This window comes from Perognathus longimembris, chromosome 18, assembly GCF_023159225.1.
Source record: "Perognathus longimembris pacificus isolate PPM17 chromosome 18, ASM2315922v1, whole genome shotgun sequence".
Taxonomy (NCBI): domain Eukaryota; kingdom Metazoa; phylum Chordata; class Mammalia; order Rodentia; family Heteromyidae; genus Perognathus; species Perognathus longimembris.
In genome coordinates, this window is record NC_063178.1 from 28,122,565 (window position 1) to 28,149,188 (window position 26,624).

The 26,624-nt window shown below is 36.9% G+C and overlaps 1 protein-coding gene across 1 annotated transcript in view; it reads right to left on the reverse strand.

Annotated features, from left to right (window-relative positions):
* Malrd1 (MAM and LDL receptor class A domain containing 1) overlaps positions 1-26,624 on the reverse strand; it is a 475,502-nt gene that overhangs the window by 78,483 nt on the left and 370,395 nt on the right. Inside the window, exons 33-35 of the mRNA XM_048367779.1 lie at positions 17,968-18,166; positions 6,985-7,248; positions 2,838-2,963 (exon numbers count right to left, since the gene is read on the reverse strand). Coding sequence (XP_048223736.1) covers positions 2,838-2,963; positions 6,985-7,248; positions 17,968-18,166 — 589 coding nt within the window. The remainder of the gene's footprint in view (positions 1-2,837; positions 2,964-6,984; positions 7,249-17,967; positions 18,167-26,624) is intronic.

Sequence of the window (26,624 nt, forward strand, 5' to 3'; positions counted from 1 at the left end):
TGAGAGATAAATATAGAAATTAGCACAAGTCCTGTGTCCATTAGACACAGAAATTCTCACTGGTTTCTACTCTTTGTGTTTGTTATTTTTCTAATGCACACAGATCACTTTACATCATTCCTATTACATAGAAATGCCATTCTGTGTAGATTTCACATTTAATCCCATTTTGGTGTATCACTTTTGACAAGCAGGAACACACATGTAATAGCCAAAGTGACTTTCAAGCTTAAATATGTGAATAGGCACTTATATTTTCTTTTAAAAAGTATATATACAGACCTAGAAAAGAAATGCTGTTCCATGGAAAAAGTTTTCTGGGAAGATAGGTCACCACATGACCCCTGATTTTCCCTCTGTGAAACCTTGCTCAGGCATTTATGAGCTATGTGGCTTTGGGACTTTAAATACAAGTTTCTTTATATATAAAGTATGCACCCTATTACTCCCTTATAGCATTGCTGGGAGGATGAAATTAAATTTTTTGGTAACATTTCAATACTAGCGAATTGTATGTGTAAGGTAGGGGATAATAGTTCTCATTCATCTCTATATTTGTTGGGGTGGGGATCTTTGAATTGCTTGAGAAACTAGACTTCATTACTATTGCTCTGATGCTTCATCTTCTCCCTCTTGTCCTTCCCTCTACCATCATAATCACCACTGCCACTATCACTTAATGAAAGCCTGCTAAGACAGGGACTCTACTATGCATTTTTCATGTGTCACCTCACAGAACACAATCATCCTCATTGTTTGGAAAAAGAAAATAAGGCTTCATATGGTTAGCATAACTTTCTTTAGATAACAGCAAAGAAGCATACAAATGTGAGCTCATTTCTGGTCATCTGAATCCAGATCCTATTAATCTAAAACTTACAAATCATTTCCTATTTAGATCTGAATTTGTATAATCCCTTGAGCTTCTAAGTATTATGATCTCAGGATGCTATGAATCTTGTGGTTTGGATGCAACAGACAAATATGCTTAGATACAAAGGCCTGCTACAAACTAAGACCCTAGTGGGCAGAACCAAGGGTTTATTTTTTTTTTTGGGGGGGGGGGATGAGAATGAGGTTTTGAACTCAGATCCTTGCACTTTTTTTTTAAAACAATATTTAATCTATCCCTCTAACCCTATCGCTTGCTTTCTATAGGGACTGCAGGAGAGTTCACTGTGTGGCAGAAACTTGAAATAGCTTCAAAATAACTACCTGAGAAATGTTTGTACTTTTGTTTTTAATTTCCTCTAAATCTTTGTTAAGCTTTTATCACCCTCATTATCGTCATCATCATCATCATCAGTGTACATTACACATGTAAAATTTTATTCTTTTGTCCCATCTTACAATTGTCTATTTCGATGTCTTTTTCTAATTGTTTCTCTAGGTGATTATTATAATTACTGTATTGCTTCAGTATACTTTATTAATTCCACCACTGAAAATAACTAGGAAAAAAACTCCCCATTAGAATGTGGTCAGGAAAATTCTGGTCAATAACTTTTTATTGAGGAAGTAATGCAGATTTGAAAATAATACACCTTTCTGATGTAATTCAGGGGTGCCCAGGACTCATGGAAATACATTTAGCCTGCCTGAACTTCATCTTCTTGTTAATGACTTAAACCCTGAGTTAGTGAGGCCAGATGCTCACCATCTGCTGTGTGACCATTGTGGGGATTGCTGGATGCTGTTTGGATTGGGCTCATCAAATTCTAGAAAATGCTGACCTTAAAGGAATATGGCATTTGGAAAGACAAAGGAATGCATAATGCATGTTGACAAACCTTTAGCATTAATCAGTCTTAGAGGCATTAAGCACTAGCTTCTTTATATTTGATTGACAAGCCAAGAAGCATATAAAATGAAAAAAAGCATAACAGAATATGGATTTTATTTCCAAACATGATGTTTCCCTTGTTCTTTATGGTATTCTAATCCAATATGAGCTGCACTTTGCAAGTGACCCAGAGTGATGGGTGCCTGGCTGAAATGGATGCGCAGGACAAGGAAAATGTGCTCTTTAGAATTACTAACAGATTGTCCATCACTCAGTATGAGTGGCAGGTCTTCTGTTTTTGTGACCCTGATTTTAAAGATATATCATATATACGAACACAGACAATAAATTATAAGATGCGGTGGCCTGTGCACATGCAGAACTATCCTGGAGAAAAATCTCACCATCACACAAATAAATTCAGGCACTAGACGTAAGTAGCGTGACTTAATGCTTTCAAAGAATAGAACTATTTTATTTACAACTCTGTACTCTCTTCTTTAAGGAGAGTAGCAGAATTTCCTGTGGGGGACTTTCATCTGAAGCTTAAGCATGATTATTGGAGAAATAACACTGAAAAACATTGTTTAAGTGTATTATTACCTTTGCATATTTTGTGGGACTAGATCGATTCACGTCTTCATCCCTATTGCCTTCACAAATTTAAACAGTACAAAGAAAAGCACATTTTATTGTCACTATAATAATGTGATCTTCTTGCTTATTTTATAAGTTTCTTTGTATCTTGAAAGATAAAAGAGTATTTTTCAGACCCCATCCTCTTGAGTAGCTAGGGTTATCAGAGGGGAGGCACAGGTGCTAGGCCATTTAACTGTACTTAGTAAACATGATACTAAATAAGCAGATGTCTCTTATACTGTGTATTTGTCAAGTGTTAACAATTATAGCAATTAACGTGCTTTCTGCCCCCAAACCAGTCATAAAAAATCAACTATTTTATATTTGCCATCATTTATAAAGTCAAGTGTTAACAGTTTTCTTGTCCACAGGTAAAGGTTTTTGGGTTATACTTAAAAAATATCTAACACCACACCTGAGCAGCTGGACTCATCGAGTTGGGAGTCTATGCAGTCTGCGATGCCATCACAGCGCTGGTGAGTGGGGATGCAGCTCTTAGAGGACGGGCATACCAGAGCCCCGTTTGGGCAACTCTGATTGGCTGAAAACACAACAACAAACAGAAGAATGATGGTGATTGAAAGCATGGGTGTTAGCCAATGAATTTCTCATAATGAAATGAAATAATAGGATCCTGAATTGCATGATCGTTTATCTTTTCTAATTCTACATTTTAGGAGACAGTTCTCCTGAAAGAATGTTTCAATTGACTTAAAATTTTCTACAAAAGAAAAAAATGTTTATGGAAACATTTCTCAAGTGCACATATTATGCTCTTACCCCAAATTGATGTTGAAGTCTTAAAACCTAACAGAGCTGCATCTGCAGATAGCCTTTAAGAAAACAACTGCAGTTAAGTGAAGTCATCAGAATAATATTCTAATCCAACTCTAGTAATGTCTTTACTAAAAAAGACAAATACCAGGAATGTGCATGCTCAGAGGGAAGGCTATATGAGGACAAGTGAAAAAGGGGGCATCTATAAGCCAAGGACCAAGGCCTAGGGAGAGGAGACATCACCCATGTTACTGCTTTTGATATTGTATTTTGAACTCTACAAATAAGAGAATAGTTTGGAGTATTTTCTTATGGCAGACTTCACTGAATAATAAAAAATATTACATGACATTTTATATGTAATAAATGCATCATATGAACTATAGAGTTTCAGAAGAGGTGGCAACATTCACTCCAAGGGGGATGTCTTTGCTTGCTGCTGCTGTCTTCATGTCCCTGATACTAAATTGAGCTAAAAACAATCCTGAAATGTCTCTGGATGTTCCCTTGTCAAATGGGGCATAAGACATGAGTGGTACCTGAGTATCTTCTAGATTTGATTATGTAAATCATGGAAGCTGCTATGATTACAAGGTTTTGGTTGTTTTAGAAAAATGGCTTGGTTGGTGGACATTCAGAATACTGAGAAGTAGCAAAGTAGTGATTAATGTTGGCCATGGAGAAAAACTTTTCAGTGGATGTGAGGATGAATCTCGAAAGCCAGTATTCTGGAAGAGATTTTAAATGACACATGACAAGGAGTTAATCAAGTGTGGACTGGCCATTCTATGCACTGACACTGGAGGGGCGATGCCGGCGTGGCCTTGTTTGGAGTGCTTTACACTTGTTTAAATGTAGGAACAAGAATTTAAAGATGTTTACAATTTAGGTAAGGAAACCAATAGCAGTTGATATTTGAAGGTCTGTTACTGTTGCAAAAAATAGACTTTCTGGTGGATTGTGTCTGCTACATTATGTGTCTTCTCTGTAGTTTATTTCACCTACACTCATAGCATCTATCATGCTGGTACCATATGTGTTCTGGTACCATATGTGTTCATATGTCTTGCTTCATCTCTCTCCTGAACTCAGATATCCACTCCCAAACACAATGAGAACATTTCCATGCGGATGTATTAATGCTGCCCCAGTTACAATGTCTTAAAAGGGAAGCTGAAGTCTTCCTCTTAGAAGTCTTTCTTTTTCTATTTCCCCCACTCAAGCAATGGACACATCAGCTGTCCTGATACCTGAATAAGAGATTTGAAAGTGACTCTTGATTCCCTTCTCTTCCTCATCACATGAGGATGTAAAGCATTCATATTCTTCACCACACATAGCAGACCAATGTCTTCATTAGGAATTGCAGCATTTCCTAACCAGTTTCTCTTCTCTACTTGTGATACTAATTAAACACACTTGAGGAGCACCACTCTGATAAGTGAGGATTTGCTAAGATTGTGTCCTCCATTTTCTTTCCAGAACTTTCTACAGTTCATACCATGAATCCTGCTTTGGTAATACAAAATGACTTATTCTCTTTGCCTGAAGTAGTACTTGCTCGAGACAAGCCTTTCTATTTTATTTGTTTAGTCATTGCTTGTCTATTCAAGTCTGGTTTTGCAGACACTTTTCTTGTAGAAATTTATAGACTTGGTCACACTGCTGTTAGAGAGTATGTCAAGTGCTCTACCAATATATTTATTTCTGCAGTAGAAGTCATCCTGCAATGCCCCTTAGTCTCGCTTTATGGCCTTGTTCAATGGTATGTGATCCATCTACACTCTGAATTGGAACAGTTCTCTATATACATGCATCATCAAAGCCCAATGTATATGTGGCATCATTTAGATTTTTAATGAAGTTTTGTGAAAATGCCATTCTAAATCACAAGGGGAGCTAAGCAGTAAAAGATATCTTAAATATTTGGCAAATTATGATCATGCAATGATTTAATTTTATAATTTTCTGTAGTATTTTGTCCTCAGCTGGGTCCTACTTTGCACTCAGTTTCCTTGAAAAATGAAAGCTCATATGACTGACTAGTCAATCTCCAAAATGCCAATGAATATCATAATTTATAACAGCACAGCACTTTTCTAAGCTTTTCTGTCAATAACATTCTTAGTGGAGCTAGATATCATATGTCTACAGTGAAACTATATGACTATGGTGGAAACTAATACTATTTCTGTCAGCCAAATTGCATTAGAATTGTGATGGAAACAAAAATAAGTAATTTGGCCAAGTTCTTCTTTTAGAATCACCTCCATTTGCTTACTTCTAAGAAAATATTACAAGACCTGCCTATTTGCTTTCACAGAGAGAATATACAAGCAGAAAATAACAGAATGGTAGAAAACAAATGTCTAAGTCTAATACAGGAAAAAGAGCTACTGGTTTAAGGCTAAAGCCCTTAATTATCCAAAGGCTCTCTTCTTATATTCCCGTCATCTCTGATTCTTTTCCAAGAGTCAGAATTCTAGGTCTGATTAATTAGGACCCTGAGTTTGTCTTACATGTCCTTCCCTGTTTCACTTTTATAGTTATATTCCCAAATGATATTTTTGTTCAACACAGTATGTTCATTAACATATATATGCTTTATGAACCTCTTAGTCCTCGCCAAGCAGGACAAAATGAAGAAACAGGAAGCAGACCAATAATCAAGTAATATGCTAGTCATTTTTGTACTCTGCTGTGACTAGGGACTCACATTTAGATGCGCACAATTACTTTTCCAATTTTAGAGACTACTAAAGATTGAATTCAGGGTCTCATGCTTGCTAGGTAGGTCGGCACTCTAGCCATGTGATCAACACCCCTGAAATTGTGTTTTACTTTGTTTTTCAGATAAGGTCTTATATTTTTGCTGAGAGCTAGCCTTGGACCAAAATCTTCTCTATCTGTACCCCTTGAGTAGCATGAAGTCACAGGCATGTTTCACTTTGCCATCTGTTTTTGAGATACAATTTCTCCAAATCTTGCCTGGTCTTACCTTGAGCCTCCAGTTTCTATCTCCATCTATCATTTAGCTTGGAAAACAGGCATGGACTGTATCACAATGTGTTATTCTATTAACTAAAACATGTTTTTCTATCTTCTATTAGCAAGTTTTATTAAAAAGAGAAGGTACTCAGCCCCAGGGACTTGGATTTTACATTTATTTGTTCAGATTTTCATAGTATTGCTCAAATGGTTTGAGCCTTGCAGAAATTTTCACAGTCTTAGGTGGTCTTGACATAGCAGAATGAAATGCAATTGGAAACACTCAAATTCCTACACAGACAGTTTCTATCATTAAGGATTGAGTATGAACTTATAATGCTATGCTATCTACCCAAGTAATTGTCTGGACCCAATCATCACTAGATGCATTCATTTAATTTGATATCTGCCAGTAGCCTCTGACTAGAATTATCTTCCTGAACCTTTAACGTGGAAAGAAATCAGGGTTGTGTATCTTCAAGCCAATTCTATAAGCATTAAAAAAAGATAACAACTGTGTAAGAGCAGCCCACATTAGAATGACCTAGATATAAATGCAAAATGAAATAAGAGCAGATTGACAGACATTAGTGGAACCAGAAGGAGTGCTTCCAAAAATGACTAGCAAGACCTTCATGCTTTGTTTAGCGATGTAATAGACACAAAACAAAAACTTGATTACGGATGATATGATCATGGAAAGACCCTAGAGAACTTTGCTTCATCTGTCAAGCTCTGTCTATCCTTTCAAAACATCATTTCTTCTCCGGCACACTGAATTAGTGAGAGTAACTCACAGCAGCTGGATTCATCTTCATTAAGGTGACAGTCAGCCACTCCATCACAGAGCAGGAGGGACGGGATGCACTGGCTTGCTGAGCACTGGAATTCCCTGTCACCACAGAGCCAAGGGGAAGGGCCCAGAGAGCAATCCATTTCATCAGATCCGTCTATGCAATCTTCCAGCCCATCACACTTCCTTGAGCTGGGGATACACTGTGCTGTGTAGATGCAAGCGAACTGATGAGCTTCACAGAGTGATGGCTGAGTTGTGACAGGACCTAGAAATGAGAGCAAGTCATGCCATATTGGCATTGGGATGAGTTGTTTCTGTGTCTAGTATTGCAACATTGCAGGATACATGTATTTTTGCATAACTGTAAGACAGATTGGTAATTTAAGTCAATTAACTTCCAAATGGTAAATGCAAACTGTATAAAGCATGTGGATATCATTAGAGAGAATTTCTTTTTTTCTTTTTTTTCAGTATTAACTATGTTTTCTATTTATTTGAAGCACAGTAAAAAAAATAATTGGTACACTTTGGAAATTCAGTGGCACAAGGTACACTGCCATTAACTTGAGGAACATTATACAGTTTAAAAAAAGAAATAAAAGGAAAAAAATTTCTCCTGTTTTGAACACTGCATTACATAATTTTACCTGCCCAAACAGACCATTTAAAAATATCAGGTCAATAAACTGCTAACATCCATAAAAAGGTAGCTTTCTTATGAAGCTAACCCTGGCGTTCCACCAGCAACCATGAGTGGTTCCATGATAGAGAGAATTTCTTATGTGTAACTTTCTTTAATAAGAGAGGCTGAGAGGAATGGAGAAGTGGAGAATGTTGGAAGAGGTGACATTGCTTGATCAGATGTATATAATCATAAATTAACATATTTGGGAGAAACCCTTTGTACAATTGCTTGAAGATAATTTAAAAATAAATAAAAAGAGGGAAAATGAAAATGTAAAACCTTTCTTAGCACATAAGCCACACAAAGTTGGGTTTCATGCCAGATTTGATCTGTGGGAATAGATGTCAATATTTGAACTAAAATGAACTTTCAACAGTCAAGACTATGAAGAAAACAGACAATCGTGGATATGAAACTGATGTTTTCAAATGAAAGAATGCCTTAAGTTTGGATTGATATTAGATTAAGTAGTAAAATCAGGTACATAGTAAGATGTATTGCAACTTTAGAATGTAAGGCAATTATTATTACATCAGTAAACAGTTTATTAGCTGTCTCTTCATATCCAAACCTGGGAAATCTATATCTGCTAATAGATTTAAAAATAAGTTCCTGTCCTTTATTTGGAGGTAGCAATGGAATTTAATTCCAGAACCATCTTCATCTAAAAGGACTGAGAAATATTTTCTCTATCTTTTGTGTTTATGGAAGCTGGCAGGCTTATGCGATCTATTGTGGCTTCTGTCTTGTGCTATACAAATGATCCCTTTAATACCGAGACCATTGTTTGCCATCTGCTGGAAGGTTTCCAGTGACAGATAGCCCACAGTAAGTCCACCTCCAGGAATTGCCTCCAAGTTGGCAAACCCTCCCATGGGCTGCTCCAATCACCGATGAATTGGAGAATCAATGGCTAGGCCCCTGCTTTGGTGTGGGTACGCACAGAGGCCAGGGCAACCCCAGAGCTCTCCATAACATCAGCTGAGGCTCCTGGTTGCAGGTGCATTCCACTGTAAGTAGTCTCTCCCCCATTCAGTTCTTCTTCCTTCATCCCAAAATTCTCCTTAAGAGAATTTCTAATAAAACTTTAACATAGGAATCTGCCTCCAAGCTGGCTTTCCAGGGAGCTTGTTCTAAAATATTTCCAAACCACCAGGCTGATCTTGTCTTAAATTATGCCCTCTCTGCATGTTTCTCATTTTTTCAACAGAACTATTTCTCATAAAGGAAGAAACTAGATTTTCACTCCTAAATAAAATGCAAGTAGGTTGTCTAGCTGGAAAGCAGTTCTCCATGTTTAATCCTAATGAAAAGTTTGTATTTTACTACACAGTATGTCTATGTTTTTTCAAGATAAATAGTTTCCTATAGAATGCAAATAAAGTGAACTCAAATGTGAGTTTTGGATTTTGGCTGATAAAGAAGTGCCAGCTGTAGATGTAGTGTGTCATCTGTAACTATGTACCACCACTGCTGGGGATACTGATGTTTGGGCAAGCTGTTTATGTGGTGTGTGTGTGGTGTGTGGGCTATGTGTGTAGGCTATGTGTGTCTTGGAGAGTATGTAAAAAAATCTCTATGCTTTCTGTTTAGTTTTTCTGTGAATATGACAATCCTATCATACAAAATGTGTGTGTAAACACATTTTATATAAGTATGCATATAAAGTATATATGTATTCTTTATGTATATACATAAAGTACATATATACACACTTTATATATTGTTATAATTGATATATATTTATATATAATTTGGTATCATTTAAAAACTATATTGTAGCTGATAGCTGGTGTATAATATATTAATAGAGGTATATGATATATATGAATTATGTATAATGTGTAGGTATATTATATATACATATAATTAAATATCCTTTAGGAATTACACTATAGTTTCTAACTCATACTTGGAGTTTGAAATTTCTAGCTTCTAATTTCTTGAAATTTCTTTTAAAACATAGAAACTGAAACTTTAAAATGCATAGCATTTTGGTAATTGTGGCTTGCATTTCTCAAACACTTCATTTCTTACCTTGTCCAGTACTTTTTTTGTTAGGTTGTTTGAACTCAATGGCATGGAGTGAATGTAAAGGGATAATGAAGTTAGATCCCTGAGATCCACAACTGTCTTCCCTGGAATTGAATTGTTCTTTATGTGAGAGAGCTACTGTGCAGAAGACCCTAAAATGATCATTGTAAAATGGAAATTTACACCAGGAAAGCAAAATGATATAGCACAGTCTGCATTAGTAGTGTTCTCTGTATCACAAAATGTAGTTGAAATTGAAAGGATGAAAGAAAAAAATGACAGGGGCATCTAGCAATGGTAATGATTGTGATAAAGAGAGAGAAAATGGACAACACTACAAAAGACTGATTTATTTTGAAAATGTGACTTATTATGTTACCTATAGGTAGTTTATGTGTTTAGTTCTGTTTTTAATTTTTTTATTATAAAGGTGATGTATAGAGGGGTTACAGTTATATAAGTCAGGTAATGAGGACATTTCTTTTTGAACAGTGCCACCTCTTCCCTCTTTTTTCTCCCAGTTTTTGTTTTGTTGTTTTAAGTCAAACCAAACTTATTTGTTGTGTCTTACAGTCCTGATGCTGTGAGAAGAGGGAAAAAACAGAATCCTAAAATAAAATGTGCACTAAAAGCGTTACAGATGTATTTCTGAAAAGGAGGATCCTAAGTTTCAAGTTAATTGGAATCATCAGCGAAGTCTTTTTCCTCTGCAGTTTTTGATTGATTTATTCTCTGTATCTCAGAACTGACTGAGGGCTGTATCAACAATGAAGTTTTCTCAGTCACTTGTATCCTACTAAATATGCTTCCTTCAGTGGAGTGCAAGGGTATGGATTTACTATGATTGTTTGGAAGTTGCAAGCAAAGCATTAACTATTCTTGTTTATATTCATAAGTCCATGATGAGTACATGGATACCAGCCATTATGTGTCTCTGCAGGAAATATGTGTAGGAAATACTGCTTTAGAGTTTAAGACATTTGTACAAGAAATGTACCCACTGTCTCACGTATGAAACTGTAACACCTCTGGTACATCACTTTGACAATAACTAATTATTTAAAAAAAGAAATTGTGTGCAGGTTGCTTTACAAAATGTGATTCAGAAACCCAGAAACAACAATAAGTAACATGAGGCCATCATGAAAGTGCAGTTGCATGTAAAGTGTCATCTTTACCAAATCTTTACTTAATTAAAGCTCTGATGTCACATAAAATCTGGGCACTCTAAGTTGGAACTGAGCAAGTATTTACCTCCCTTTTATACTATAATGACAATACCTCAGTGCTCAACAGCATTAGTAACATTCAGCATGGTTTCCATAAGCATTCCTTACATTGATGAATGCTAAAGAGTTTGAAATGTAATTATAGTTCCCTGGAAGACAAATATAAAGTTATATAGATAACAGATGAACTACAGAATGCAATAGTTAGAGCTGAGGATGTAGCTCCATGTTAGAGCACTTGCCAAGCATCCACAAGTACTTGAGTCTCTGGTTTCCATCCCCAGTACAACAACAACCACAAAACAAAACAAAAAGATGTAGAACGCATGAAGTAATTGAGTACTAAATGATATTTTAGTATCTAAAGCAATAGCTCATTTCACATAGAATCTCCCAACTTTACCCACTGTTTCACAAGTTTTATGAAGTTTTACAACACAGAACTATTGTAAACTATGCTATGTATATATAATACGGAAGAAACCTTCCATTTTGCTAACAGAACTTGTATTGGAGAAAAGGAAGCTCTTGAGCAACAGTAATTCAAAAACATGCCTGGTATAAAGAGTACAGGAAGTGATGCTTGTTAGCTATCTTAAACTTTCCTAGTAGCCAAAACATCATTGTGCAAGCCTCATCCCATTTGTTTTTGTGCTAGACAGTCCGATCCCTGACATTGCGATTCTGTGTCTTTCTACAGAATGTGAAACTGTTCTGTTTACTTTTACTTATATGATATTGAAATATATTTCTCCTTGCATCCATCTACAGTGAAATTCAAGGAATTATTTTCATGGATTTAAGTTCAATGAAATGAAATTGGTTCCCAAGGCTCCTATGATAGATTTTGATGTTTATTATTAATATGCTTACTGAAATTAAAATTGATTGTTTCAAAAGGAAAATGTATTCCCATGAAATTCAAACTTTAAAGAGAAGTTCAGCTGTATCCACATATGGTTATGTTTGTTGATATGGATGATAAAAAATTCTTATTGTAGTGTATTGCCTACAAATTGTCTCTGGTATTATTAGCTCAATGACATGAAAAGATACCACAAAAACTGTGTGTGGGGAGAATATAGTTTTTTGCCATTATGTTTGAGAATTCTTGATTCATTCTGAATTGTTTATGTGCAAATATGTATATAATATTCATGTATATATGTGTGTACACATGAACATACACGCACACACATATACATATATATATACATACATACAGTATGTATATAATATATATTGGTAGTATTGGGGTTTGAACTCAGAGCTTCCTGCTTTCTAGCAAGGCACTCTCTCCCTTAAGCCATGCCTGCAGTCCTTTCAGGGTTTTATTTTGTACATTTTTTTGCTCTGATTATTTTTGAAATAGATCCCCTATTTATGCTTCTTTCATAGCTAGGATAATGGCAAGAAGGATATACCCTACAACATCTAGCTTCTTCTGTTGAAATGGATTCTCAAGTCTTTTTTGTGCCTGTACTAGATTGAAAACAGAGTCCTCCCAATCTCAGCCTCCCATGTAGCTTTTCCATCTCATGCAATTAGGGATAAAGAGGGGGTCTCACAAACTTTTGCTTAGGCTATCCTTGACCCACAGTACTCCTGATCTCCACCTCCTGAGTATGTTTGATAACAAGTGTGAGCCAATCTCACAGAATACAAATTCAAGGGTATTTTTCCAACTTGAAAAATAGTAATCTGTCATGGAAAACCAAAAGAAAATCAATTAGTGTTCTATTTTGAATATAGGACATAAGAACAACGTGGCACACATGGAGATCTACTGACAGCTTATGGAATATAGGAGACAGAAGCTTGTTTAGTTAGTCACAACACTATCCATGAGTACAATATCAAAAGCTAAGCCAGGTGCTGATGACTGATGCCTGGAATCCTAGCTGCTCAGAAGGCTGAGATTCGAAGTTTGTGATTCAAAATCAGCCCAGCCAGGAAAGTACTTGAGATTCTTATCTCTAATTTACTAAACAACAACAACAACAACAAAAAAGCTGGAGGAAAAGCAGTGGCTTGAGTGATACAGAGTGTTAGCCCTGATGAAAAGTGTTCAGGGACAGTGCCCTTAATGTGGAAGTTGCTAAGAATCTGAGAACAGATGCCAACGAGAAAGTGATTGTTACAGCCAGACACGGTGTGGGTCGGGGATATGCCTATGATCCTAGCTACTCAGGAGGCTGAGACCTGAAGGATCACAACTCAACGCCAGCCTAGCAGAAAAGCCCATCAAACTCCATTTCCAAATAATTTGCAAAAATCCCACGTAGACATGTGGCTCAAAGAAGTAGAGTGCCAGTTGAACATCATAAGGCCCTGAGCTAAAACTCCAGTACAGTGGGGAGGTGTGAATGCAATAATTTTCAAAGTGAGCATCTGAAACTAGACAAGGCTGAAGCTAAAATCTAATCAAAAGAGGGGCAACACACATGCAAAATACAAGTGCACATACATGCACATACCTTGCATACATGCACCTGTGCATGTAGTGCATGTGCATTCACACAGACATACTTGAAGCCATGAAACTATTCATGAGTGAGAAAAAAAAATACTGCATTGGACTATGAGCAATGTAAGCAAGAGGAAATATCAGATTGTGGTAGAGGTGTGAATGGCCCATAATCAGGATTCTCTATTTTCCCCAGAACAGAACATCAAGAAAACTACAGACTTGAAAGCAAATTAAAAGCTGAGGTAATGCACAAAGTGGCTCCAATAGATGATATCCTTCACTCTACATCAGTGTTGGTAAGAAGGTTGCTCCCCAATCTAAACCAGGGAAATTACTTCAAATGACTTCAATTGCATAACTGAACAACTTTTGTTTTAACTTCAGAAACCCCAAATAATCTAAAACTTACATGAAGGTGGAAAATTTACAGAAATATACAATGTTAGAGTGTTTGCTGGTTATTTCTTCTTTGCCATGGGATTTCTGCTTTGTCATTGCAAATGGTGCTAAAGTTCCTGATTTGACATGACTGCTAAGGTTGCCACAATTACATGTGAAGTTAGACCAGGTTATACATGTGGTTTAACTGAATGTTGTTCACTGATAGTCCATACCTACTGCAACTTTAATAGCTTAAAAATTCCCCCAAGTCTAAACTCTTCACTTCTAAGCTTAGATACAATAATCTTAAACATCTCTCTTCTAATCCATCCTTTAAATGACTTGAATACGTTTCCCAGAGGAAAACTTCTTCTTAACATCTCCCTCCCAAAAAAACAAAAACAAAACCCTGCCTCTTCAGAGTACTGAAGGATAAAGTTCACTGTATTTAGTCAGTATTCGGTGAACTGATATGTGATTCACAATCATCTATATTTATATTTTCCCCCATTAAACTTGATGTGGCTGGGAATCTTCAGATGATCCGGTGAGCATTACTCCCTTGGCTTGCTAGGGTAAGGACAGGATGGGATGCCATCATCATCAGTACTCTAATGGAAAGGCTTTACTGACAAAAGTTAACAGCCAATGTCTTAGCACCAGTCAAGTTATTAATTTTTTATGTGTCTGTGTTGGTTCTGGGGCTTGAAGTCAGGTCCTGGGCCCTGTCCCTGAACTTTTTTGCTCAAAGCTAGCACACTACAACTTGAGCCTCAGCTCCACTTCCATATGGGACCACCTGAGTGCGATGAGGGCTCAGCAGCCTCTATGACCAACAAAGCACAATCATCAGTCACTGCATTAATCCAGTTAACAGCACTAAGTCATGTAGCATTTATTTGGCTACTTTCTGCCTTCCTAATAGTCCATCAGAAAGTGGGAAAAAATAAGGGAGCTGCTAACACTTTGAAAAAAAAAATTACTTCTTACCTTACATATGTAACTGTAACCCATTTGTACATCATCTTTATAATAAAAAGACTAGTAATGCTAAGTAGTTATGGGTAATCTTGTTCCATTAAACAAAAAATAGGTTCTTGGAGATTGGAGATTGCTGATCAAACTAGGGAGCACCAACAAGAAGTTGTATACTGGACTGGGGATATGGCCTATTGGCAAGAGTGCTTGCCTCATATACATGAGGCCCTGGGTTCAATTCCCCAGTACCACATATACAGAAAATGGCCAGAAGTGGCACTGTGGCTCAAGTGGCATAGTGCTAGCCTTGAGCAAAAAGAAGCTCAGGCCCTGAATCGAAGCCCCAGGACTGCCCCCCCCCCCCAAAAAAAAGAAGTTGTATACTCAAGTATATCACTGTGCAAGCCTACAGGAGGTGTATCTGGTGAGCACATTAGTTCCATACAATCAGGAAGGATAGGAGGTGAAGTGTAGATGCTTTGGATCTTAGACTGAACTCTGAACTGGTTAATCATGTGTTCTACCTAGCAGAAAAGACCCAGCTATGAATTTATTACTTCCTTGGGCCTCCCCACTTTTTAAAAAGCAAACTGTAGTCATTTTTATAACCTCAAGTCTTTTGTTTTGAGCAAGTTTATGCTAATGAGAAGTGACAAGGCACAATGATACACATTGCCACTCTTGGTTGAGTCAAGAAAAAAAGTGTCCCAATCTTTGCCTACTTTTACAAAGAATCTTTTTGGGGAAAAATGGTCCTTTATGTTAATACAATATTTTAGCAAATCAGTCATTCTATGGAAGTCATTTTTATTTTTCTATTTGAAAACAAATCTTTCAGTGAAGGTAGATTTTTTAAGTTAAACAGAGTCATGCTCTTCTGTTACTTTTCAGACAGAAAACTTGACTTTATGTTCCAACCCACAACATATATGTCTGGGGGAATGAGGAAAATCATAATAAAAATCAACTGTATGCACTCAAGAAATACAAATAGGACCAAGATCACTCTGCCTGCCTGAATCTCTCTAATGCTTTGGTCGGCCTCATAAAATACTTGGATGCATTTCTGAGTGAAGCAAAGAAACAGCAAGGGTATAATAATTTTTTTTAAATGATGAGGTATTTACAAATTGATTATTGTTTCCAGATGACAAGTTCCTCTTTTATTTCTATGTCTGATTACAAATGTACATTGCATACATATTTGCCTATGCATTATGGGTATGTAAAAAGTCTGTACATTTACATGTTTACACACTTATTATCACTAATCACATGAAATACTCTCATCTTTAGGACAAAGATGTGGAGTAATGATTTGTGTTTTATCTTCAGACTCAATCGGAGGGCCTTATCAAATGCAGTGAATGTGATGTTTTTCATAGTTGTCATTTGGCTCTCTGCTTCTTAATGCAACTACATTCTTTCAGCCTCAAGATCAGCAGGAAATCAAAAAAGACCCACCCCTTACTTAGTAGGCAGAGTCTCCTAAAGGTTGTTGGGATTTTCTCCCTTGAGTCTACCCGGTATTAGCTTTAATGCCATTTTCTGGTTCTAATGTTTTGCCTGCAAATCTCATTCCCCTTCCAGGAGTAAAGCAGAATTACTCTATTCTCAAAAAGATTTTGAGAGCTTCATGGCCCACAATAATAGCTTTAAAGCTGAATAATATTTTATAATCCAGCAAACGAATCAAGAATGTCTGAAAACCACTTTCCTTCATCATTTTAGTCATTATTCATTAGTATTCATTTTAAAATGAGGCCATTTTATGAATCACTCACCGAACCAATATTATAATAATGAGCTATGCATTAAAATTCACACTTTAAAATATTATCTACATTTGCTATCATATATAATGCAGCATAGTGACTTGAAATCTACCTCACAGCTTTCTCAGTCACAGCTATCACCATCAAATACCATTTGCTATGCAAAATTCCAAATCCACAAAATAACACAAACATGAAAAGAAAATCTCTAACAATTAAAATCAGAGTGATGTTAGTGGGGATATTTCAGTGTGGTCAAACAAGAAATGGACAAAGAAACAAACCACAAAGAACAGAAAATACATTGTGACATATATTATATGAAAGTGCACCTTTAAGCTATCGAGAATCTGAAGCAGAGGGCAGGTTCTTGTGGAGAGGATTAAGGGCAAAATATTGAAGAAGGCAGCTTTTCCTCTGCTCTTGAAAATGGAGAAAGATTTACTCCAGCGTAGACAAGACAGGTGACATTCTCCTCCTGACAAGCAAAAGGACCAGAGTCCTGGAGATAGAGGACATAGACTATAGAGAAGAAAAAGGTCCTCTTTGAAAGGATCATTTTTATAGACAGAGGCAGAGAAAGAAGACAGAATTTGTACTAAAGAGCAAACAAGTGGGAACCTTTAAGCATTTTTCTTTTTTGTAACTTGTATGCATTTCTGCATTCAGATCTCCCTTGGTCTCTCTGTCTTTGTCTTTCTCCCATATGACATTAGACTAAAAATAGTAGATATACTGTTTTTGGTCCATGCTGTAAGTTGTCCTAAATGTTCCAGCCTTTCAAGTTTGATTATGATAAAAGGAGAAAAGAAATAGTCCAGAGAAGAGTGATGTGGAAATTAGGGATGATAGAGTACTGCAACTTTCGCATGGGAACAGAGAGGATTGGTTAACCAAATGCTTCCAATCAGCACTTTATATTTTGATGAAATGACACAGAGAATTAAGAGGACTAAAGTCTGAGCTCAACATGATACTTGTATGAAAAAAATTTAAAACCCCAAATGACAGAAATGGGGTTTAAGTGATAGAGTGCCTGCCTGAGTTAAGAACAATTTTGCAAACAAACGACAACAAAAAGCCATGGATGGGCACCGGTGACTTGTGCCTATGATCCTAACTACTTAGGTTGCTTAGATCTCAGGATCCAAAACCAGCCTAGGCAGGAAAGTCCATGAGACTCTTAGCTCCAATTAGCCACCAAAAAGCTGGAAGCAGAGTCATGGTTCAAGTGGTAGAGTGCTACATTTAATGGAATACCTTTCCTAAGGGCTTCCTGTAACAAGTTTACTACAACATTAACATGACCCAGTATGTGGGGTAGAGACCGGGTTTATCTCTTACTCTATATACTTGCAATCTTCATTGTATGGGTAATTCTTCTCTGAATCTCCCAAGAATCCTATATTTCAATATAGAAACAGTCACTTACCTCCAGACATGCACTCTGGAGTGAAAGAGATGTCATCGAGAGCAATAAAGATATCATTGCCACCCAAATCAGCTTCAAATGCCACCTTAAATGGACTGTTACTGGAAAGATGTACATGCCCATAGGTCCATTCCAGTCTTTCATTTCTCATCAATGACCACACCAGGATGTTTAGTCCTGATTCCTCAATGATGTACACCTGAAATGAACATAATCAGAAGAAATGGTACTTTATAGTTGTATATTAGCGGTATTTGAATAGCCAGATGAGAAGTTGGTGAATGTGGCCACTCAGCACAGAGACAATAACATTTTTTCTCTGTAGAAACTGGTTATGCTGGGGACACAGCTGAAGTAGGAAAGCACCTGTCTAGTGAGCTAACAAGACCCTGAATTTAAACAACAGTACTATAAAACATTAAAAATTATATCAAAAGATATTACATTGGCTTTGCCATTCCAATTTACATTCAGCAAATGGCCTGATTAAAACTGCAACTACATTGAAATACCTAAAAAGTTAGAGATGCAAAATTAGAAAATTATACTTCGAATGAACTTTTCTATGTCAGACAAAGGTGTTATTTCTGGAAAATAAAAAGAAGCTCATAATAAATGGCTATGAGATTATGCACGTTGTTTCAGAAGACAAAGTAATATGCCAAAGATGTTTGATATTTTCATAGACAGAAAGCCTGCCTGGATAAACTAATGTCACTATTCAATATTAAAGTACAAGTTCCAACCACATACAACAATCAAGCAGTGAAGTATAGAGTAAGCTTCAAAACTAAAAGGAATATTAAGTTTTAGTAGGTATTCAACAGTGAAAACAATTTAAAATAAATTAAAAATGCCCATACAAGAAGATAAGTAAGGATGACAAAAGCATTATTATATATGTATGCATACACACATATGTATATATACATAGTATATATACATACATATATATACACATATATATACATACACAAACATACTGAAAATATTTCATGAAAATGTAATTCTAGTGCTCCTTGATTTTCCAGAAACCTTAGCATGTAGGTATTTAATTCTTTACTATATCTACAGTTCATTTTTCTGTTTGAATATAGTCTTTTTTGTCTTTGACTAATCTTGTACTTCCTTTTCTTCTTTTCTCATTTGCTTCTCAATAATAACATTTGTCAATAAGTGTCAACACATTTTGTCTCACCACTTAACCATACATGTATTTCATTTTTTTCTAACTTCAGTAATTCATCACTCAGTTCAATAATTTTCAAATACTTTGTAGGTTGTTTCAATAATGTATATTTATATAATCAATAGTGAACAATAGCACATTATATCAAATGTTTCTTCACACAATGCTTTTATTTAAAATATATAGTGAGATATGCACAAAAGCCTAAAATAATAGCATATATTCTTATCTTCCCATAGCAATATTATCAACTGTATTCTCAGTTTTATGTGGTAAGTCTCAGGAAAAGATTTATTTCTCATACCCTTGAAAATCTACTACTTAAAAAAGCAAAATTACTAGAATTCTTGAAATACAATTATTCTAATTGAATTTGTTTTCAATTTTACATTTCATTAAACAAATATCACTGAAAAACCAGTCAGAGGAATAATAGAAATTTGAGACATCTTTGTTAAAACCTTTGTTAGATGAATTTTCTTGAATATTTGGTTGAACATGAACCCATAACAAGGCAGTGGTCAACATTGTTATTATGACATAACTTTTTGTCAGTAGTGAGGCTTGAATTTCAGGGTGCTGTCCCTGAGCTGTTTTCTAAAGGCTAGCACTCTACCACAGGTCCACTTTGCATTTGGGTGGTTAATTGGAGATATGAGCCTCAAGGCCTTTCCTGCCTGGGCTGGCTCAGAGCCACAATCCTCAGGTCTCAGCCTCCTAAGTAGCAAGGATAACACGTGTAAGCCACCAGCACCTGGCCTAAAGTAATAATTTTTTAAATCATAACTATCATAAATATACCATGAAATCAAAGAAAATCCTAGATGTTGAATTTTAATAAACCTTATACTATAATAAAAGTTATGTATGAAGATTATATTATTATAAAAGCAAGTCTATGTAATGTGGGATGGAAAAAAGTTTTAAGTTAGAACAAAACAATGATGTCATCTAAATGCAAATATATTACTCCATTAAATACATGGTGTTTTGTTTATTGCCAGTCATGGGGCTAGGACTCGGGCTGAGCACTGTCCCTGGCTTCTTTTTGCTCAAGGCTAGCACTCTACCACTAGTGCCATAGTGCCACTTCTGACTTTTTCTGTGTATGTGGTGCCGAGGAATCAAACCCAGGGCTTCATGCTTGCTAGGCAAGTACTCTACTGCTAAGCCACATTTCCTGCCCCATGGTAAGTGTTTTTTGCTAAGTAATTTCTTAGCGTTTATTTAAAAAAAATCTTTGGACAGGCTGATGGATTATAATTGTAATCCTGGATACTCAAGAGGTTGAGATCTGAGGATTGTGGTTCAAAGCCAGCCCTGGGCAGAGTCCATGAGACTCTCATCAGCAATTAACCACCAAAAAGCTAGAAGTGGAGCTATGGCTCAAGTGCTAGAGTGTGTTAGCCTTAAACAAAAATACCTCAAGGACAGCATCCAGGCCCTGAGATAAAGACCCAGGATGGGAATGCGCGCACCCTACTCCTCTTGAAGAAAATCATTGAAAAACGAAGATGAAGACTAGGAAATGTCTAAGTGTTGACCGTTAATTTGCAGAGTAGTAAGAATTGTGGAGACCAATGACTTCAACAATATTTATGTATCTAGGCTTCCTAGCTGAAAACTTATAAAAACAGAATAGGGTTGTTTTGGGGGTTTTGTTGTTGTTGTTGTTTTAGTTCTCATGCAGCAACTGGGAAACCTCAGGTTCCTGTAACATAGAAAAGTGAGTCACTGCTCTGACTTGGGTTCTCTGAGTGGACACCTTTGAATATCAGGATCACTTCATCGGCTTCATTAAAAATTGAGCTCACTAAACTGCTGTATAAAATGCACGCTTGAAAGGACAATGTGACTGGTCGCCAGCTGCTGTCAGCTGTTCTTCAAGCATTCTGCTCCTTAACTACCTCTGACAGGTGAAAACAGTGCAATGAGCTGCTGCTCCATCCTTTTGGGTGTATGGCTTCACCTGAAAATACCGACATTTTATTTAAAAAGAAAGCAAATATCAAATGAAACAGAATGGGGTATTTCTTCCCCAGTCAGTGATCTTAGGGAGTGATCTAGGTTAATAATGTATAAAAGTAGAAATAATAGCAATGCTGCCTATATTAATAATAATTTAGCCTATTTGCATATTTTGTTACAAATGAAAACACCCCCTTGCCCATTATAGCTCTGCAGTGAGAGAAATAGAGATTTAATAATTATTGAATACATGGAACATAAACTTGTAGTCTTTAGAACCACGTAAAAAAGGATTCAAAATCATGATTTTTGTCCTAAAAAAAAAAAAAAGAATTTGAAAGTCAACAACTCTTCTTAGAACCCCCCAGAAAATTGAGACAGCAGAAGAAACATCTGCCTTAAAATCAGAAATAGAAAGAGGGGAAAAACACTTCCAGGAAGAGGGTAGAGCAGCAGAGCCCTAGCTAAACTCCCTCCGACATCCCAGTTTTACCACTCCAGAGAAACTTTTACTCCTAGAAAGACAGCCCAAGTAAGTTATAACAGAACAGGGATTCTGGCCAGGAAGGAAAAATCGACTTTGTTGGCCTGAAAACAGAGGTTTGAACTCCAGGCGGCTACAGCACAGCACCATGCACTCCAAGCACCTAAAGTACACAGCAGCAACCAGGAAGAAATCCTCCAGATGGCGGCAGACAGATGCGGATCGCAGGCTGAGCACGGACGAGCCGAAACTCCAGAGAAAGCATGAGTACCCCACAAAAGACATTCTCATTCATGCCCACAGAGCAGCAACTGGAAGGTAGCCCTTCCCCCACCACCAGAGCCAAGCGCCATCTTTAACTCTGGCATAGACCTGGTCAGACCAGACTGGAACTAAAGCCAGCCAAGGGAAAGTGAGGACAAAGGGGCCATCTTTGAAAAGGGCAAGAGAAACTGACCTGTGAAAGCCAGCTCCACCCAGGAGAAGGTCTCCCCACCCAGGCGGGAGGCTCACAGACTCAGGTAAACCCAGCAGGAGGTGCCCCTCCCTGCCCTGCCCCACCCCACTGATGCTGAGGCTGCCAACTCTCCAGCAGCCGGAATTTCTAATATCAAACCAAAAGCAGCAAGCAACTACAGACAGCATTGAACAAACAGACAGGAGAGTAAGTGGTTCCCACGACGGATCAACAGCCCCTTTACAGAGGACACCCAATTCCCACTAGCAACCCAAGCTGAATTCCACAGCCAGCTCTGCCCAGGAGAAGGTTGCCCTACCCAGGAGGTAGGAACCTCCCCTGGAACAAGCAGCTTTCAGCAAGGTAAACCAGGCCTGAGGCACCCCTCCCTGCTGAGTCCACAGCCTAGTCAGAGCCAATTGTTAAAGGCTGTGGCCCCACAGCAGACTTGAGCCATGGTTTCCAAGACTGTTCAGCATCCCCAAAGACAGAGGACAATGAAGTCCTACCTGCAAGCTGTGAGAACCACAGAGCCCCAGAATTTAACTAATAGGGGAGGAGGGTCAGAGCAGTTCCACCCCCTGCAAACTGAAAGCAAATCAAACCAGGAAAGCAGCAGGAAAGTAGATTACAGGCCATCAGAAGGAAACCAGAGACTGAAAAGAGCCCACCCAAACAACGAAGACTCCATTTTAAAATATTTTTAAACTTTTTAATTTTTTATTCTTCATGTTTGAGTTGTCATTTGTCTTTTTTTTTGTTTCTTATTTGTTTGTTTTGTTAGGCCTTTTGGTTATACATTTTTTTTGTTTTATGTGTTTGTATTCCTGTATTTTTTCTTTGTTTCTACTTTTACATTTTGTCCTTAAAATTAGTTTCCTTTGACTAATGCATTTACTCTTTTCTGTTGACTCTCCATTGTCTATCATTTTAACCTTGTTCTTTCTGCTGATTCTACTCTTCTCCACCACTGACACTAAATCAAAATCATCATCCCCCATTCATTTTACTCTATTCTCTTCACTACCCCTAACTTACACTCCCAAATTTACTTCCAGGACCTCCAGACTTCATTGACCATGGTAATCAAATAGAGGGTATTTCTGTTCAATCTGAGTGAATCAAAGGGGTTCATAGAGAAATCCCACCAGTCCAAAAAGAACTAAATGTAAGAACAAAATTGCCCATATGGTTATAATGGTAAATAACTACTGAATACAGGACTCAGGGTTGGTTGTTATATTAAAATTGTATTGTTTGGGGACGCCATATCTGCTTTTGTATACAAAAAAGAGAGAGAAGGCATCTATATATAAATGTGAACTTCTAAGGTTCATACAAAAGTGTTTGGTAAGGTCTGCTTAGGGTTTTATACGGTGCTCAGAGGTGCTTGTAAATTGGCATTTCCAATCCAAAAGGGCAGAAAAAGCACAAGAAGATGGCAAGCCAGGGAATCTCATCTCCCACTCAAGACAAGCAGGAAGGAGAGCAGTCAATCAAAGACCTAGAAGAGAACCCTCAAAATACTCTACAAATTCTACTGATAAAAATGTTAAATGAAAAGTTTTAATCTCTTCTGACAACTATTCTAGAGCATGAGGAGGCAAGCCAAAGATTAATACATCAATCCACACATAAAGTAATAGAGGATTTCATGGTCTCCACAAATAGAAAGATAAATGAACTTCAAGAGTCCAATGTACAGCTACCCAGATAAAAGATTTGAGAGACAGCACTCAGAACCAAATAAATGAAGTAAAGAAATCTATTCAGAACCTAAGGGAAAATTATAGTAAAGACATGGAAGCCATCAAGAAAGACCAGTCAGAAGCAAGGGAGATTTGAAATCAAGTAACTAGCCTACAGAGCAGGCTAGATGAAGTAGAGGATCAAATCTCAGGAACTGAAGATTCCCTAGAATCTATAGAGAAAGAACAACAACAACAACAACAAATACAAAACCAATCCAATCAGCAAAACTGATCACTTCATGAGCTCCAAGATACAATCAGGAAGCACAATTTGAGGCTAATAGGTATCGAGGAAAACCTAGTGCAAGAAGTTAATGGAATAGGCAACATGTTCAACAGAATAATAGCAGAGAACTCCCCAAATATCCAGAAGAATAGGCCAATTCAGATACAGGAAATATTTAGAACACCAAACCAACCGGACCAGAACACATTGTGATCAAAACAGTATCAACAGAGACCAATGAAAGAAAAACTGCTAGGGAGAAGAAAATAATCACATATAAAGGAAAACAAATCCAAATTAACCCAGACTTCTCTAAGGAGACCATGAAAGCAAGGAGAGCCAGGAATGAAGTATGCCACACCTTAAAGAAAAATAACTATCAACCAACAATAGTGTATCCAGCTAAACTCTTATACATAGCCAAAGGTCAAATAAAAGTCTTCCACAGTAAGAAAAAACTGAAACAATATATCTCCACCCAACCCAGCATTACAGAAAATCTTTTTTTGTGTGTGTGTGAACACTAAATTTTATTTTATTTTTTCAAATTTTTATTATCAAACTTATGTACAGAGAGGTTACAGTTTCATATGTTAGTCATTGGATACATTTCTTTTACTGTTTGTTACCTTGTCCCTCATACCCCCCTCCCACCTCCCCCTTTCCCTTTCCCCCCATGGTGTGTTCAGTTCACTTACACCAAACAGTTTTGCAAGTATTGCTTTTGTAGTTGTTTGTCTTTTTTTACCCTGTGTCTCTCGATTTTGGTATTCCCTTTCAATTTCCTAGTTCTAATACCAGTATACACGGTTTCCAATATCAGATAAGATTACAGAGATAGTGTAGGTACAACCACAGGAAGGTGATACAAGAACATCAACAATATTAGAAACTACAGATACACATGGGACGTTGAAAGTAGTTACAACTGTGATATAACAAGCGTTTCCATAACATGGAGTTCATTTCACTAAGCATCATCTTCAAGGATGTCCTATATGTGAAAAATAATCAAGAAATATAGACAGACAAATGAACCCTAAATAGAAAACTGGAATATCAGATCAAGAATGAGAAAGACACAGCCTTCAACAAGATATCTGTAATGAAAGGAACAAATAATCATCTCTTAATCCTAATTCTCAACATTAATGGACTTGATTCTCCAATTAAACCCCACAGACTCATAAGCTGGATCAAAAATCAAGATCCATCTTTCTGCTGCCTCCAAGAGACACAGCAACCCAGGAAAAGCAAACATTTTCTAAAAGTGAAAGGCTGGAATAAAGTCTAACAAGCAAACGGCACCCATAAGCAGGCTGGAGTTGCAATCCTAGTATCAGATAAAATTGACGTCAAATTAAAAATAGTAAGAAGTGACAAAGAAGGTTACTACATCCTAATAAAGGTATCTCTCCTACAGGAGGATATAACCATCTTAAATATCTACACTCCAAATATAGGAGCACCCAACTTCATCAAACAAACACTACTGTCTCTAAAAACACTCATAGATCCAAACACATTGACTGTTGGAGTCTTTAACACTCCACTGTCACCTCTGGACATATCAACATGCCAAAAACTGAGCAAAGAAATCTCAGAACTAAACAACTGCATAGACCAACTAGACTTAACCAACATCTACAGAATATTCCATCCAGCAACACCAGAATATACATTCTTGTCAGCAGCACATGGAACATTCTCCAAAATAGATCACATCTTAGGGCACAAAGCAAATCTGTACAGATTCAGAAGTATCAAAATTATTCCCTGCATTCTCTCAGACTACAATGGAATGAAATTAGAGCTCAACTCAAACAGCCATCATAGAAAATACTACAATTCATGGCAACTAAACAACACATTGCTGAACACCAGTGGGTCATTAAAGAAATTAGAACAGAAAATCAAATGTTTATGGAATTAAACCAAGATGAGCACACAAAGTACCAGCTTGTTTGGGACACAGCAAAGGCAGTACTCAGAGGAAAATTAATATCTCTGAGTGCCTACATCAACAAACTGGAGAAACGCACCTTAAGCCTCCTTAAAAGAAACAACAAGCCAAACCCCAAGCCAATAGGCAAAAGCAAATAATTAAAATTAAATCCGAATTAAATGACATGGAATAAAAAAAAATCAAAAGAATCAACAAAACTAAGAGTTGGTTTTTTGAAAAAATTAACAAGATAGACAGACCCCTATCAAATCTGACCAGAAAAACAAAAGCAGCATACCCAAATAAACAAGATAGGAGATAAAACAGGTAACATCACCACAGAAAAAAACAAAATTCAGAACACAATAAGGGACTATTTTGCAAACTTTTATGCCAGAAAATTTGAGAACTTGGAACAAATGGACGAATTCCTAGCCAAAATTGATATGCCTAAACTAAACTATGAAGATTTAAACCTTACAGACTCATATCCATCATTGAAATAGAAACTGCAAGAAGAGATCTCCCATCCAAGAAAGGCCCAGGTCGAGATAGATTCACTGCAGAATTCTACAAGGCCTTCAAAACAGAACTCACACCAATATTTCTCAAACTCTTTAATGAAATTTAAAGTGAA